The 16,389-nt window shown below is 26.9% G+C and overlaps 1 protein-coding gene across 2 annotated transcripts; it reads right to left on the reverse strand.

Annotated features, from left to right (window-relative positions):
* Positions 1-2: 2 nt before the first annotated feature.
* LOC129958414 (ras-related protein Rap-1b-like) lies at positions 3-12,064 on the reverse strand. Of its 2 annotated transcripts, XM_056070902.1 has the most exons (3): positions 11,845-12,064; positions 5,271-5,366; positions 3-3,989 (listed from the first exon to the last, which is right to left on the reverse strand). In XM_056070902.1, the coding sequence occupies exon 3, from the start codon at positions 3,871-3,873 to the stop codon at positions 3,193-3,195; it is 681 nt and encodes a 226-aa protein (XP_055926877.1). In that variant the 5' UTR covers positions 3,874-3,989; positions 5,271-5,366; positions 11,845-12,064; the 3' UTR covers positions 3-3,192. The 2 variants fall into 2 exon arrangements, with proteins under 2 accessions (XP_055926877.1, XP_055926886.1); XM_056070911.1 differs by lacking the exon at positions 5,271-5,366.
* Between the last annotated feature and the right edge of the window lie 4,325 nt (positions 12,065-16,389).

The raw sequence follows: 16,389 nt of genomic DNA on the forward strand, positions 1-16,389 counted from the left end.
AATATATTTCATATTTTATTTTGATGAACAGGTGATTGATGTACGTACACATATATAGGGAGAGATATGATAGATAAGATATATATTTAATTTTATCACTTATCAAATATACACTTAACGCAAATGATTGAATGCATAATAATACATAACTGTGCATCACAAATATTAATAATCATTGCAGAGTTCTATAATATGCCACAAAATCTTGAAGAAAACCTTTTTCCCACTATTTATTACACTTTTTGCCGAATATTAGGTTGGGATTGAATTAAATTAATTCCATTTATTCTAAATTAAGTTAAACTTTTATTGTTAATAATATATTAGGAAATAATTTTAAAAGTTTGACATTGTTAGCCACAATGATTAAAATAAAATAAATAAGTCTATGTTCATCCTAAACTCTTCAATACTTATAATATAAATTACCGTATATATTCACCTTTTGATATTTTTTTTAAGAAAAAAAGCTATGATTCAATATAATGCAATTTTTATACATCATCTGAAATGTGAATGTATTTGACTTAAGATATTTTTAACAATAGTAGCTTGAGATACATTTGCTACTCACGCGTCTCTACTTTTTTCAAACAAAGCAATATGCCTTAAATAGAGAATTTATATTTCTAGCGCAACACTTAATTTTTCAGATAAATTTATTAAAAAACATTATTTTTAAATATATATTACTAATTTTGAATGAAATAAATATTAAAAAAAAATTCAGATAATTCTTTATTTTTCTAATGTTTATTATACGCTAACTTAAAACAGGATGAAACTGTTTTTTAATGCTTCTCATTCTTCAAAATTTTGTGGAAACACAACAGTGGCAATGCAAGAACATAATTTTCGTGCAAATATGAGTATAGCTACAAATAGTCCTTCTAACATTTTATTTAGTATGACATTTCAGATTATTCAGATCTCCTCATGCATCAATCTTTCTTATACGTGAATAGCATTTCACAGGTGGTTCTCAAAGCATGAATATTTCTTGTTTCTGATTTTAAGCATCTACCATTATCATGTCAAAGGCAAAAACTCTCGTAAAACTATCTCAAACTGGAATTGAGGTTGTTGAAAAGTAAACGAGAGTTGCATGATAGTTAGAAGGAAATACAGGTTACAAATGTTGTAAAAACAGATTACAACGATACAGTTCTAAAATAATGAATAGCACAATGATACACACACACACACACATGCATACAGAGTAAATGTCACGAGAAATTAAAGCTTACATTTTCATATTCTGCAGTATTACAAAAATGTAAATAAAAGAACATTTTAAATAATAGTATCAAACAATCATGAATGCAATACACGTGCGTGCTACTAATTTACAATATATATGTGAATGATGCGTATGGAATTTTGATGGTTCGTTGATTATATTTTAAGAAATTTTTGAATAGAAAAAGGCATTAATTCAAAAAATTTCATGAGTTAAAATATTTTTTTTTTAAATCTTACATTACAAATCTTGATTATATATAATTAAACATAATCTCACTGAGATGCAACTAGATCCAAGGACCTTTCACTTTTTACAAATATACAAATTTCCGCAAGATATTCGAAATTTCAGAAAACTATAAACTTTAATAATGAATAAAAACTGAACTTTTAACTATGTGTTACATTTTATTTTCTTCTATACTTTATGAAAATTTCTTATATTTTTTTTAATTATAATAATTATTATTTGAAATAAAGTATGATTCATTTAAAATAATTCTGAATTTTGATAGGCTCTCAAGTATTTCGTTTCATGTAAAAAATTTTATAGACAATTCTAGAATAATTCAATAAAGTTTTAGCTAAACTTCTGTAAATCCATATAGAATCAAAGTCATAATTAGATTAAACTTTGATACCAGAATTTGTTTAAGCTTTTATCTATAGATGGAGTTACTGAAATTAAGCAAATATTCTTTTTTGAACTTCTGTAAATCCATATAGAATCAAAGTCATAATTAGATTAAACTTTGATACCAGAATTTGTTTAAGCTTTTATCTATAGATGGAGTTACTGAAATTAAGCAAATATTCTTTTTTGAACTTCTGTAAATCCATATAGAATCAAAGTCATAATTAGATTAAACTTTGATACCAGAATTTGTTTAAGCTTTTATCTATAGATGGAGTTACTGAAATTAAGCAAATATTCTTTTTTGAGGTAAAAAAATTCAGAATTATTTTCAAAATATTTTAGAATTTCATATTCTAAATATATATTGATCTTCTTTTTAGATGTGGTTAGAATCTACTTGCTACTAATAACTGCAACCGATTCTTTAAAAAATAGTTTGCACAAGGAATGCTATGGTTTACACAGAAGTAAATGCTTCTTCGACATTATAATATGATAGCGTATGATTTAGAAGAAAAGCGATGAAAATCCCAAAATACATGATCAATTTCAAATTTTTCAAATTGAGAATCATGTAGTTCCGAACAATTCCGTGGCTTTTTTTTAAATTTTAAGTTACTTTTTTCTCATTTTTCACTTAATAATTAAAATTAAATTTTAAATATAATAATATAGTTCATTTATATTTATTTTAAATTTAATGTTTTTTTTTTCTAGGAAACAAATTAAGTTATATGGCCATTTAGACATAATTTTTTTGAACATTTATACTTTGAAATTTAGTTGAAAAATAATACTTTCCAATAGTTTTTGTTTATTTGGCCATGTAAAAGTTATAATTGCGACTTCTTCAATGCAGGTCATTTATAAGAAAATCTCAGTTAAAGTACTAATAATTTTAGTTGATCATCACAAGTCTTCATCTTCAAAAAAAATTCAGTTACATTTTTTTAAATTTTCAAAAAAACCTAATTTAAAAATAAATTAAAGTGTGCCGAAAATATAGATTATATTTTTTAAAATTTTGGTAATTCTTTATAATTGGAGATAACTTTTTCAAAGCTTTCAACAATACAAACTTTTTCAACAATAAGCTTACTATCAAAAGTAAGTAAATAACTTGATTCAATGACAATTTAGTTTTCCGAATGAAAGAAAATATCTGTAGTTAAATAAAGTAACTGCACTATTGTTATGCCCTTTTGTACTTCTTCCTCAAGACTAATAGCTACCTTTATCATAGGCGGCCATTAAACTTTCATCTGGAAACAATATTTCTCGGGATTTCCTTGTTGGTTTTAAAAAGAAACGAATTATGAAACAGCGCAGCTGTTCCTCTTCATCTTCTTGCTCTTGGTGATTTTGTTGCTCTTGGGAATGGCATAGAGTGGCAATGAAGTGCGACGCTTTTGGGCAGCTGGATTCAAGTCGTACGGGAAGTTGGCCTGGAGTAAGATCTCCTTGAAGATTCGGACAATGTTGATGTTTTCCTTGGCCGAGGCTTCAACGAAGCGATTTTCCCAATCAATACCGACGATGGTATCAGCGACGACTTTCTGAACGACTCTTTGCTTCTCCAAATCACACTTGTTGCCCACAACAACAATGGGAGGATTATATGGCTTGTGCTCCATCAAAAGCTCCTTCAATCTGCCAACTTCTTCGAATGATTCTTCGTCATTGATGGCATAGACCAGGATGAAGGCATCTCCAGTCTCTACTGCCAGCTTGCGCATGGCTGGAAACTCGTAGGACCCACTTGTGTCCAGGATGTCGAGGACCAGGCCAGTGTTGCCGACGTCGTACTCGCCACGGTATAACTCTTCGATGGTTGGAATGTATTCAGTGGGGAACATGTCGTACAGGAATTGATGTACGATGGCGGTTTTACCCACTCGTGCAGCTCCCATAAGCACGAGCCGATAGTGACCCTTGATATCGTAACAAGAGTTCTCGTTCACACTATTTAGCGATGGTGTGTGAGAGCTTGGCATTGTGTATTCGGTTAAGTGGCAAATGAAATGAGGCAAGTATTTCAGACTTCGAGCGGGTAGTGGTCTGTTAGGAAATAAATGCAATAAACTGGATCCTTTCAGAATTGATGAGTGCTCTGAAAGATACAAGAAGAAAAATATTATTATTAGGAAAGCCACACTTCAGATTATTTTATAACATATAAAAAATCAGTCAATGTAAAAATAACAAAATTTAAAATAACTAGCTTAAAATATTTTTCTTTAAATAGATAATAAAAGTTTTATTTGTTAAATTATGTAAAAAGATTATGGAAACGAAATTAAAGTACCAGGTATCAGTTTTCAAAATGTAATTAGAATTTAAATGACCGACATAAAATGTTAAAATGATAGAATTTTTTTTATTTAATTTATCAATGTTATAAAATTCTATTTCAGTCAATAGTCTTATTTAGATTAGAAATGTAAATATGTACAATAACAGATTATCATTTTGCTGTAAAATGTCAAATTTCTTAATGAGAAAAACTATTAAATTTGTGGAGTTGTGTTGCAGCTTATGCAGCTTGATGTTGTGTTGCAGCTTAAATCAAATATATTTTGGAAGCAAATTAGAGCTTCTTACGTATCTATGAAATGAAATGCATGCATTAAGAACCTATCATTTATAGTTCCACTAGAGTCATAATTTTACTAAAATTATGCTTTATTTTAATTTTATTAATGGTTAAAAATGTTATTAACTTAAAATTAATTAAATTTATTTGTTTATTTTATGATCAGTGTTAAAGCAGAATGAAAAGATAACATTTTATTCTGCTTATTTCATCTAAATATATAAATAATAAAAACCTTAAAGTGCTTCAGCCAACAAAATGGAATTTAAGCTGCATTATTAATTATGGCAATGAAGTATTCTGAAGAGAGAAACGTTTAAACTGATGCTATATGCAGTAGAAATTGTTAATAATCTAACTTGTGCAAATGTTGCTCTTGCACATGTATGTAGTTTAAAATTGTATCCTTGCTTTTTTATTTATATATCACTGAAATGAATAACTTTAAAAATTATTGTAAATTTGAATTCCAAATTGTTTTTACTTGGTAACATTTTAATCATGAAATTAAATTCTTTTCTTCGATTAGAAGCATTTGAGTAAGAAATATCTACCAAATAACTTCTTATTATTTTATAACATTAACTTAATCGGCCTTTTTGAGAATATAATATTGTATTCATTATAATATTGTAGCAGATAATAACAATTAACTGCATATAAAACATCATTTGTATAAACAGATTGAAAAAAGATTACCTTTCCAAAATAAGCACTAAATAATAAGACACTCGAGTGGATTTTGACGTTCATTAACTAAGCCAGATTTCAGATAACAAATTAAAGAAATCTACTTACATGAGAACTTGTCAATTCCCCAGGAGAGATTGGATGTTAAAAAAGTAAATAAAGTGGAATGCATGAAAGACCACAAACCAACTACGGGCACGTAGCCTGTAAAAGAGACCAAACAAACGAGAGAGAAAACGTTGTATTTGGAATCATTTTCGTCATATTTGAGAACCTCTTACAAGAAAATAATTACATCATTTCTATTACGAAGTTGCCATAAAAGTGACCAATAAATGACCTCTTATACATCTGGAAAGTTAAGTGGGCGTTAATGTTTATAAATTTCTGAAACTATCAAAAGAAATTAGGCAAGGAAGAGCTCGATAAGGACCATTTAATCGATTTTTTGAATGAGTTTAACCGAATATGTTTGAGAAAATAGGGGCCCATTTGGATAAACTGTTAATTTACATTTAATCTAATTTACTAGAACTGAGCCATCTTCAAACTATGACATTTATTTAACTATGTACTATCATACTTTGACATATTATACAATAATATCCAACTAATCTTAAACTCCAGACCGAGTATAGAAATAGTTTATATTGCAAGAAGCTTCTTTCTATATGAATTTTAGCACTAAAGATTATAGAAATCTAGTTAATTACTCTGAATCTAATATTAATAGAAATTGAATCAAGAATTCAATAGGTTTATTTCTTCAAAAAATATTCAATTGTCATGTGCTTGTTATAAACAAAGTCTTAATGTCTTCCGTTTTGTTAATTCCTTTTTTTACGTATATTTTCAAATAATGAAAATTTTATGCTATAGTCCTTTTTCTTACGACTTTATTTCAAACTACATATTCAATGTCAACAAAACAAGAGACAAGTGTGTTTTAAATATGTATAGTGGTATAGTATAATAAAAGAACTCAAATTTGTTCTAATAAGGCTTGTCTTGGACACCCGGGTATGTTGAAAAGTGACAACATTAACATTTATATATTCTATCAATCATATTTGGTGAAAGTGATATGTCAGGCTAGTTTGCAAAGCTTTCATTTAGATATTCGAATATAAATGAAGTTTTTAAAACACAAATCCTTTATTCCCTTTTCCCAAAATGAGGCCAAAAATAACAAAACATACCTCTATAGCTCAAATATTTATTATTGCATCTTCGTAAAATAGATATTAATAGAAATCATTCAGACAGACAAACTAATTAACCGAGTTAATTAACTAAGATCTGTTAGAAATTTTTTTCTTCCTTAAAACGATTTTTTTGAGCAGTGCGGTCTGGCATATCTTTCTCTACATTCTACATTCTATATTTCTTTCTATAATTCGTGATACTTCTTGACATATAATTAATTTTGTTTGCTAAGCTTGTCGCGTCTAAAAGGCCAATATTGTAAGGACCGTGTATAAAGTAAGAATAAGCTTACCAATTGAATAAAAGGGGGAGGGGTAATTTTAGAAAACGATTCAGATTAATCCTTAATATGAGCATTCTTTCCTAAATGGAGATATCAGTTAAAAAACTATGTTAATTAAATCGGTTTCTGAGTTTGTGTGTTCGAATAAAGCTTTTGTCTTGAGTCATATCCATCGTTCTTGTTAGGAGAAGATGCGATAATGAATATTCGAATGTTAAAGGCATTTCTTTTTCCTTTCAAGTGTCTGCTTAAGAGGCAATTTAATAGGTCACTTTTATGGTAAGAAGTCTTTCACATTTCACTGTAAATGGGCCTTTCAACGATCTTTACTTTAAACATCAACTCATAAGCATCTCTTTCAATTCATTATATTCTTCTTTCAGGATTGTATCTGATCAGCTGCTTATATTTTTTAATTTATTAAAACTTTTAAAATTCTTTTCGTAATTGCTTTACAAGTAATATTAAATTTGTGTTCGATAATCTTGAAACAAAACACTCAATATATAACTTTTCAGTATTCATTTAGCATATTTGTCTTCTTCCTCTAAAGTAAAAATACCCAATTTCAACGATAGATTTTTTAAAAAAATTCCAGATCTACAATTAGAACGAAAAATATTTTTCTTTTAAAAGATATTGACACTTTTAAGTGTAGGTATTTACTACGAAACTTAAATACTGATTTTTTTTTTAAAAAAAGGCAGAAATGTCAGTTGTAAGAAAATGAAATGTTGTCTCATATTTTGTTAAGTTAACGTTTGAAAACATTTTAATTCGTTAAATTAATAATAATTATTTTTTTTATAAAACATAATTATATCCTCTAGATTAGGATAATCATTAAAATTGCTCAAATTTTTTTTTAGTTACTGGTACGAAATGTTTTAAAAGCTCATTTTATATACAAACATTTCATTTTCCTTTTCATACATGCTCATTTTCCCTGAAGACTCGAATTTTCCCATGCATCTGTAACGCATTTTTTTAATTACTTACTATATGTTAGAGTTTTGAGATGTAATATTTTATTGAAATTTAAAAATGCTAACTGTTTTTCATTTCTTGAACAAGGCTTAATTTCTTCTTCTTATTCCAAGAGCGACGTAGAGAACATAGCACAATTATAAGCCATATTTTTGTATAAATCTTATTTAGTAGTTGTCATTTTTTTAAATGAGTTTTAACAGGATAATAGCGAGACGAATCAAATAAATGACGCTATTATAGTATGGAAACTTCAATAAGCAGCAATCAACCATTTGAGCGCTTAGGATAGGTTAGGAGCGCTTAGGATAGTTCGTGTTAAACAGACCATATAATATATTCGAATGCATATCGGTAAATTCTTGATATCAGGATTATTTCACCGACTGATTTTTGAACCCTGATATCAATGACATTGTGAGAAACCCTATATTTTATATGTAAAATACATCAAACATTTTTGTAAAAATAAACACATAATTTGTAAAAATAAATGTATAAAACTCACATAAGAAGCTTTTTTTTAATTTTTCGTTTTGATAATAAAAGAGATTTAATATTTCAGATTTAGTAAAAAATAAATGTATATGTCAATGATGCAATCGGATTAATATTAATTCATTTCATTCCATTTTCCTTTTCAAATAAAATTATAATTTCCATGACTCTAAAGAATTTATAATGAATTAATTAATCAGACTTTTATATTTGAAATCTGAATTGTCTTATACGAGTGCTACATTTTATGACTTTATTATATATTTAAATCGTAAAATTCTCCAATTGGGATATTTATTTAGATTTTTATTAATGCTTTCATAATTTTTTTTCATTCTGCTTTTTAATATAGTATCTGTTTTATAGCAAATTTTCTTTTAATTAATCTTATTTATTCATGGAGAAATACATATTTACATCCATACAGGGTTTTTTATGAATATGATTTAAAAGCAGTGGAGAGTACTGTATTTGGATTTATTTTACAAAAAATTGTTAGCGTTTTTTGAAAGGCGTTTGAATTTATTCAAGTTTGTTTGATACATTTTCAATGACATTAGACAAATGATGTCACATTATCTAAACTTAGATAAGAAAATGATTAAAAAAATCATATTATTGATGCACTGTTGCTTAAACATTAATTTGAATTTGTAATACACGCTACTAAATTCAATTATTTCGAAACAAATTTATACCTAAAATTGAAAATTTATAATTTCTACATAATAAGAAATCTAGAATTGAAGCAACACAAGTATCACCTAAATTAAAGCTGAATGTATATTTTTTGTGGCATTCGTCGATAAAAATCAAAACATCTATACTCCTTTTTATTTCAATTTCATGCAATATTTATTAATCTAGAAAAGATATTCTTAGCTTATGCAAAATAAAACCTTAAATGTATTAAGCTGCTTTTAACTCTACTGTATGAAAGAAACAATATATATTTATCAATTCAATTTGCGATGATTTATTTTACATCTATTTATAACTTTATTTTCCATTAGATTTATAATGTACTAGCGAATTTTGGAATGTCATGAAAAAATTACTATGGTTCATAGATCATTAAACGGATTAAGTAATGTTTTGGGTAGTATAAATTATATATGCAATTAAAATATCATATATTTTTACTGAACTCATTAATCAATTGCAAATTAAATTCGCATTTTTTAAAAAATCTATTATCTATGAAGTTATCATTGACTTTAATTGACTGACATTGAATTAAAATAAATGTTCTAAATTTATATGAAACTCATAAATAGAAATGGTGTTCTTATTTTAAAACTAAACTTTGAATTATTTCAGTAATGACGTATATACCGATTTAATTTTTCAAAAAGGAAACATCAATCCACGCAATACCATTTACCAAAACAATTTCATAAACTTTATTTGTATATTGTTAGCTGAAGCCTTTAAACATATTTTTAGAAATCATTATTATAAAAATTTTCACACATTTATATCAATTTCTATTTAAGTGTTTTAAAGAAAAATCATATATATTTGTCGCTTGAAAAACCTTTGATGATAAAATGTTGTTAGAAATTTAGCTTTAATATATTGAAAGTATTTTTATTATAATTAACCCATCTTTTATTATATTTAAAATATACTAAGTTACCTTAGTGAAATTTAAAACTGAAGTCAGCGTCTTAGTAACTATTTCATTACCACAAATAATATACAGAAGCCTTTTTCTCAAATTGCACTTGACCCAATGTACAATACTCTCCTCTACATTCTTTAACATAATAGGAAAAGAATAAAACCGAAAATGTAAATAAAATTTTTAAATAAAAGATAGGGCACGTATAGTTACTTTCGCAAATAAAAAAAAAATCCCCACTTAGAAAAAAAAGTGAAAAACAAACTTAGAAAGATTTCAGATGATTAAAAAAAAGACAATTTAAGATAAATTCCTGTTCTATTCCCGACGCAGTACCTCAGCAGGTGTTTTGTTAGATAATAAACCATCTTAGGAGCCATCTGCTCATATTCACTGTCAGTTGTGCCATTAAAAGAACATTAAAGAGAATATAAAGATTACAGAGGCAGAAACGTCTGCATATACGGTTTCAAATACGTTCTATTAATCAATGAGTATGCGTTTTTTTTTGTTTTGTTTTTTTTATCGTTTCGTTTATTTATGAAAAAATATCGCATGCATGTTAACTAAATTTGCCCTACCATAATATTTCATACTCATTCTGTTTACATACTTCTGCTCTGTAAATCGATATTTTCTGTAATATAATTTCATTTATTTCCTTTTCACTTGGCAATAATTTATTTCATTTCAAGTTTGGAAAAATAGTTTCTATCAATTTAAAACCATTAAAGTATTTTTATTAAATTAAATATTATATTAATGATATAATATTATATTAATTTTATAATATTATATTAATTTTATAATATTATATTTTATAATATAATGCTAATTAATTATTTTTTTATTTTTGTTTCTCCTCAGAAAATCGATATTTTCTGTAATATAATATAATTTATTTGTTTTTAACTTGCTAATAATTTATTTCTTTAGATGCTTAAAAAAAAGAATAGTTTCTATCAATTTAAAACCATTAAAATATTTTATTAAATTAAATATTATATTAATTATATAATATTATTAATTATATAACATTATATTAATTATATAATATTACATTAATTATGTAATATTATATTTTATTATACAATACTAATTAATTATTTTTTTCATTTTTTTTCTGCTTAGTAAATCTATATTTTCTGTAATATAATTTTATTTATTTATTTTAACTTGACAATAATATATTTCATTACATGTTTAAAAAAAGAATAGTTTCTATCAATTGAAAATAATTTTTAATTTAAATATTATATTCATTATACAATATTATATTTTATTATTCATAATTAATTAAACTAATTAATTATTTTTTATTTCTTTCATTTCATATTTAACTCATTTCATTCACTGTAGTGAACAGAAACAACTACGGAAATATGAAAGTAAATAAAAAAAATCAAATATAAGTGAATTATTTTCCTTAAAACTCGCACTAATTCAAAAGTTATACTCCATTACTATAAAATTACAGTTATATTTAATTTAAATAAGTTTATTAGCTTTTGAAATTTAAGACGCGTATGTCACATCTCATGAAAAATTTTATTCATGAATTTGTCAATATTTTTTATAATGATAACAAGGGTTGTTTTTGCACTGGATATTAATTCAATAAATTTCCTTACATTTCAAATTTTTTAAATATCAATTTTTTAATTATTTTTTTACATTAGAATATCCAGAATTAAGTTTTCTATTCTATCTTAAATAGTAAACAAATGTCAACTTATAACCAAATACAGCCTCATAAATGGAAATATTATAAAACATATAAATCTCAATTCAAGCCTGCATTTTTAAAATGTTTTAAGAAAGTTTAATATTTCTTTAATTCATCGCGATGTACTTACACACACTACTTGATCCTCTTAAATATCAAAAAAACTTAATGTTTTATTAAAATGAAATACAAATACGATAAACATGCATTTATTATTATCTATTACTATCTATTTTAAAACTGATATTTTCATAGTTTTTTTTAAATAATAATTTAAATATAAATATCTTTGCTTTGCTTTGTATTGAACATAGTGAAATGTACATTAAATTGATAGAAAATAGAAAATTCAACATACCTTCCTTTTAGCAACAAGGGAATTCCACAGAAGAGCAGTGAGCTGTCGTCGGAAATTAAGAAGTCCACTAGCTCCGATGAACAGCATTTGTGTAAAACTCGTCAGCAATCGTAAGCGACTGTATGAATACAGACGGAAATAATGTGACAGGCGATTGCAGGTTTTTGAATATTCTCTCCACTGTACAGTGAAGGAAGAAGAGAGCTGCAAAGGCTGCTGATCACTGGAATAGTAGTAGATTTGCCTAACACTACAACCTGTATATATTAACCCCAGCTGTCCGAATGCGCATGCGCAAGTAATCGGTAACTTCGACGAATGCCGGCTGCTTCGAAGACAACAATAGGAACAAGACGCTTATAGATATCCTAAACAGATGATATTGAAAGGTATATCAGGACTAAGGGACAAAGAAAGAATGGTTTGTGGAAAAGGTACGGAAATAGAACGGACAAATAAAAGACTTGGAGATATAAACTTCCTTTCAATACAAATGAAATCTCGTGCATATGTTTGCGTTTGGTTTTTTTCTTTCGTGGGGGCAATCTTGAATACGCCCTATTATTTGGTAAAATCGTGACTGAAGATCACGTGTTTCTAAATATAATACAGATTTGATGATTTTAAATAGCATGAGATTCCAAGAAAATGCTTTGTAATAATATATTTCAACAAGCATGGGGACATAAATAATAACATTTGAGATACTCAGGTGCAAATATTTCTAAAATCAAATATCTAAAGAAAATAAATACTTAAAATAGAAAAATCCTAATATTTGCATTCAGAATTAGCAGAAGGGAAACGAAATTGAAAATTTTCTAGAGAAATCTCGAATGTTGATTTTTAGGAAGGTCAAGGTGATAAAATATGGATTTAAAATAAAAAATTTTAATTCCGAGTTCACCAGATATGAATTTGGTGTCTGTTAAATCTACGATCTGTATCAAATGTTTCCAAGAGAAAATGTGCGGAATACAAATATAAAAGATATTTTCTTCTTTATTTTTATAATGAAAATTTACCAAGATAATTTTTAAAAACTTTTTGGTAGTTCAAAAAGGGAGCATTAATTTAATAATCAGTTTCAAGAAAAAATAAATTTATTTTTAGAGACTTTTGGGAATTATTTAATGAATAAATATATCGAGAACAAAATGCGTGCTTTTTTTTTTCTTATCAAATCTTGGCAATATATGTAATATATAATCCATAAATAAATGTATATGTGGTTATTGTTTAAATTTTTTAGGAGGATGAGGAGGAAAAAAATCTATATGATTATTTTTCGATCATGATTGGATTAATTTAATTATCTTAGTTCGAGAAGTTATCATTATTTTTTCCATAAACTTTTGGAGCGTTTCTAGCTCATGAAAGTTTTTCCAAATAAATCTAACGATTAAATGTTGAAATTAAAACATTAAATAATTAATTTTGCTGGCTAGTTGTCATCTAATTTTGATTATATGTAATATTTCTATCCATAAAGAAATTTATATGTAGTTATTGTACTAATTTTGTAGGAGGATGGGGAGGAGAAAATTCTATTTGATGATTTTTCTAATTATGATTGGATGAATTTATTTGATTATGAATTGATATTGTTAGGAAATTTCGGCATTAAGGTTATAAATTCCAAATTATTTTGTCTCCCGTACTTTATTAAAAAAAAATGATGCAATGCATTTTGAACTTGCTTTTGTGCGTCATTAATATGAATAAATCACTTCATGTGACATTAAACATTTAACTATTTAATCGGTATCGCATCTGATATTTATGTAACGTAGCAACTGTAATATAAAAACTTTAGAATTAAGACATGAGATAAAATACGTGTCGTTATTGTTTTTAAGATGTTTTGTTTCGGTATTGGTCTCAGGTCCTGTAATGACCGTTTATGTTTTTATAAGTTTTCCCCGTCATATCTGTAAATAGTTCATCATGTGTTCAATTCTATTTCCTCGTAATAAATTGTATTTAAATTAAATCTTTCCTTTTGTCGGACCCAATCTTTGGAGACTTTTTATTCATCATCATTTCCACTGCAATACTCTAATATCAAACGACTGAATTCCCAGCAGTTTTATAAAATATCATTGTAACAGATATGATTGGATTAATCTAATTATATTAGTTCGGGAAGTTATTAGTATTTTTTTCCATGAACTCTTGCAGCATTTCTAGTTCATTGAAATTTTTCGAAATAAATCTAATTAAATTTTGAAATTAGCCACATTAACTTTGCGCTCAATTATTATTTAATTTTCATTATATGTACTATTTTAATCTATAAAGAGACCTATATGTAGCTACTGTTTGGGGATGATGAAGAAGGAATTAAATAAAATATTCTATTTGCTTATTAATCGATCATAAATGAATTAATCTAATTTACTTTGTTCAAAAAATTGTTATTATTATTTCCAGAAACTCCTGTAGCATTTCTACTAATTAATAATTTTCCAAGTGAATCTATATTATTCTACATTAAATTTCCACATGAAATATACATAATCTACATCAAATTTTGATCATCTGCATTAAATTTTGGAGTTAAAACATTTAATGAATCATCTACAGTAATTCTGCCGGTTAGTTGTTATCTAATTTTTATTATATGTGATATTTTAATCCATAAAGAAACCTATATGTATTTGTAGTTTTACATTTCTTTGGAATGTGAAAAAGAAGGAATTAAATAAAATATTCTGTTTGTTTATTTATAATTGGATTTATCTAATTAACTGAGTTCCAAGAATTGTTACGCTTTTTTCAGAAAGTTTTACAGCATTTTTAGCTCATTAAATGTTTTCCAAATAAGTTTAACAGTTAAATTTAGAAATTAAATTTTTTATAAATTCATCCAAGCTAATTTTTCCAGCAAATTATTATTTGGTATCTTAATTTATATTCTGAATTCTCTCACAGTTTCTACTATTGAATAATATCAATTAAAAATGATTTGTTGTTCTTTCCTTTTTTATTTAAAATTGTTTCCTGACTTGCGTGTTGCTGTAAAAAAAAAAAAAAAATGAGGGGGAACAAAGATGCTGAAGAAAGCTTTCATTTTGATAGAAATAATATCTTCTTTTGTAAAGGACATAAAATGGAAAGATTTTCATTGGTCAAACGAAACGCCCATTCAAGAAATAAATTTCCAGAGCTTTTCAAAGTGCCTATCATTTCAGGGTTAAGATGCTCCTTCCTTTCATCGCGTCATACTTCGAGAACATTTTCTTTTACAAAGCAGTGGATGTCTTTCACCTCTAAGTGCATCCTTCTTAAAGGATGTGAAATAATTGTAAGGCTTGATTATCATTAGTTTCATGAACCCCCGGGGGGCACCTCGAAATGAGGATGAGATGCTTCCGGTATAGTGGTTGGATCTCTCCACCCTGGAGGGTACACGAAAAGGTGGGGGATCTAGCTCCTCCCATCAATGACGGGACGTACTTCCTTCGCGAAGGGTTGTACCGTGGCCGGTTATAGCCCTTTGGACTCGACCGCAGTTCCCGCCAGTGTTGCAGTTGCGGCGGTTCGGTCATTCAGTAGTATTTATCCGTGTGCCTTCGGGCGGGTCGGAGAGTCAGTGATATGACTTATCATTAGTTTCATATAAAATTAATTAGTCATAATGATTTTAAAATATCAAAGAAAAGCTCTTCTGAAAATAAATTCTTTTGTTTTCGTAAATATTTTAATCTTAACAAAATACTTCCTTGCAATGAAAATTGATTATATAATCTAGGAAAGCTCTCATCTCAATATATTTGGATTATTTTGTTTGTAGTAAATATACTTTTTTTATTCGATTCAAGGGATGTGTCTTCATATAAATGGAAAATGAACTTTGCAAATAAGACTTATATTGAACTGCATTTATGCCCATGCTAATAACTAGTTGCTTTAGAGAAGAAAGTGCAGTGTGTATATAAATTTTTAGTTACAGGAAGCACCTCGAAAAACAAAATATCAGAATTCAAATATTCATCCTTTTTATTTTCTCGTGTAGGAAATCAGAGGAAATACTGTAATCGTTAAAAAAATTCATACGAGATTTTGACGAATCTCCACGTTTCAATTAAAAACATATTTTTAATACTACGCCTATCTGTCTATGAGCAAGATAACTCAAAAACACTTTGAGCTAGAAGACCTACACTTGGTATATGGAATTACGACCAAAGTTGTGGATTTATGTCTAATTTTGAATGGAATCCATTCACAGGAAGTCTGTCTGTCTGGCAGTCTGAGTTCAAGTGAAAGCGGTAACTACAAAACTGAAAGAGCTAGTTAAATAAAATTCAATAGATATCTGAAATATAGATATTTTTCAAATTTTGAATAAAGACTGTCATATTGCTGACCATCTGTCTGTTTGTACTCCCGAATACATGTAAATGCAGTAACTTATATACACAATAACTTAAATCAATGAAATAAACTATCAACTACTACAACTACCATTTTGTATCAAATTTTGGTATCAATAGTCGAAAAAAAAGCATTGAAAATATATATTCTAGCAATATATTCAGT

Source organism: Argiope bruennichi, chromosome 2 (genome assembly GCF_947563725.1).
Source record: "Argiope bruennichi chromosome 2, qqArgBrue1.1, whole genome shotgun sequence".
Lineage (NCBI taxonomy): Eukaryota > Metazoa > Arthropoda > Arachnida > Araneae > Araneidae > Argiope > Argiope bruennichi.

What these genes read in the sequence shown, in the direction of transcription:
- LOC129958414 (XM_056070911.1), bottom strand. Translation starts at nt 3,873, where the DNA reads ATGCCAAGCTCTCACACACCATCGCTAAATAGTGTGAACGAGAACTCT.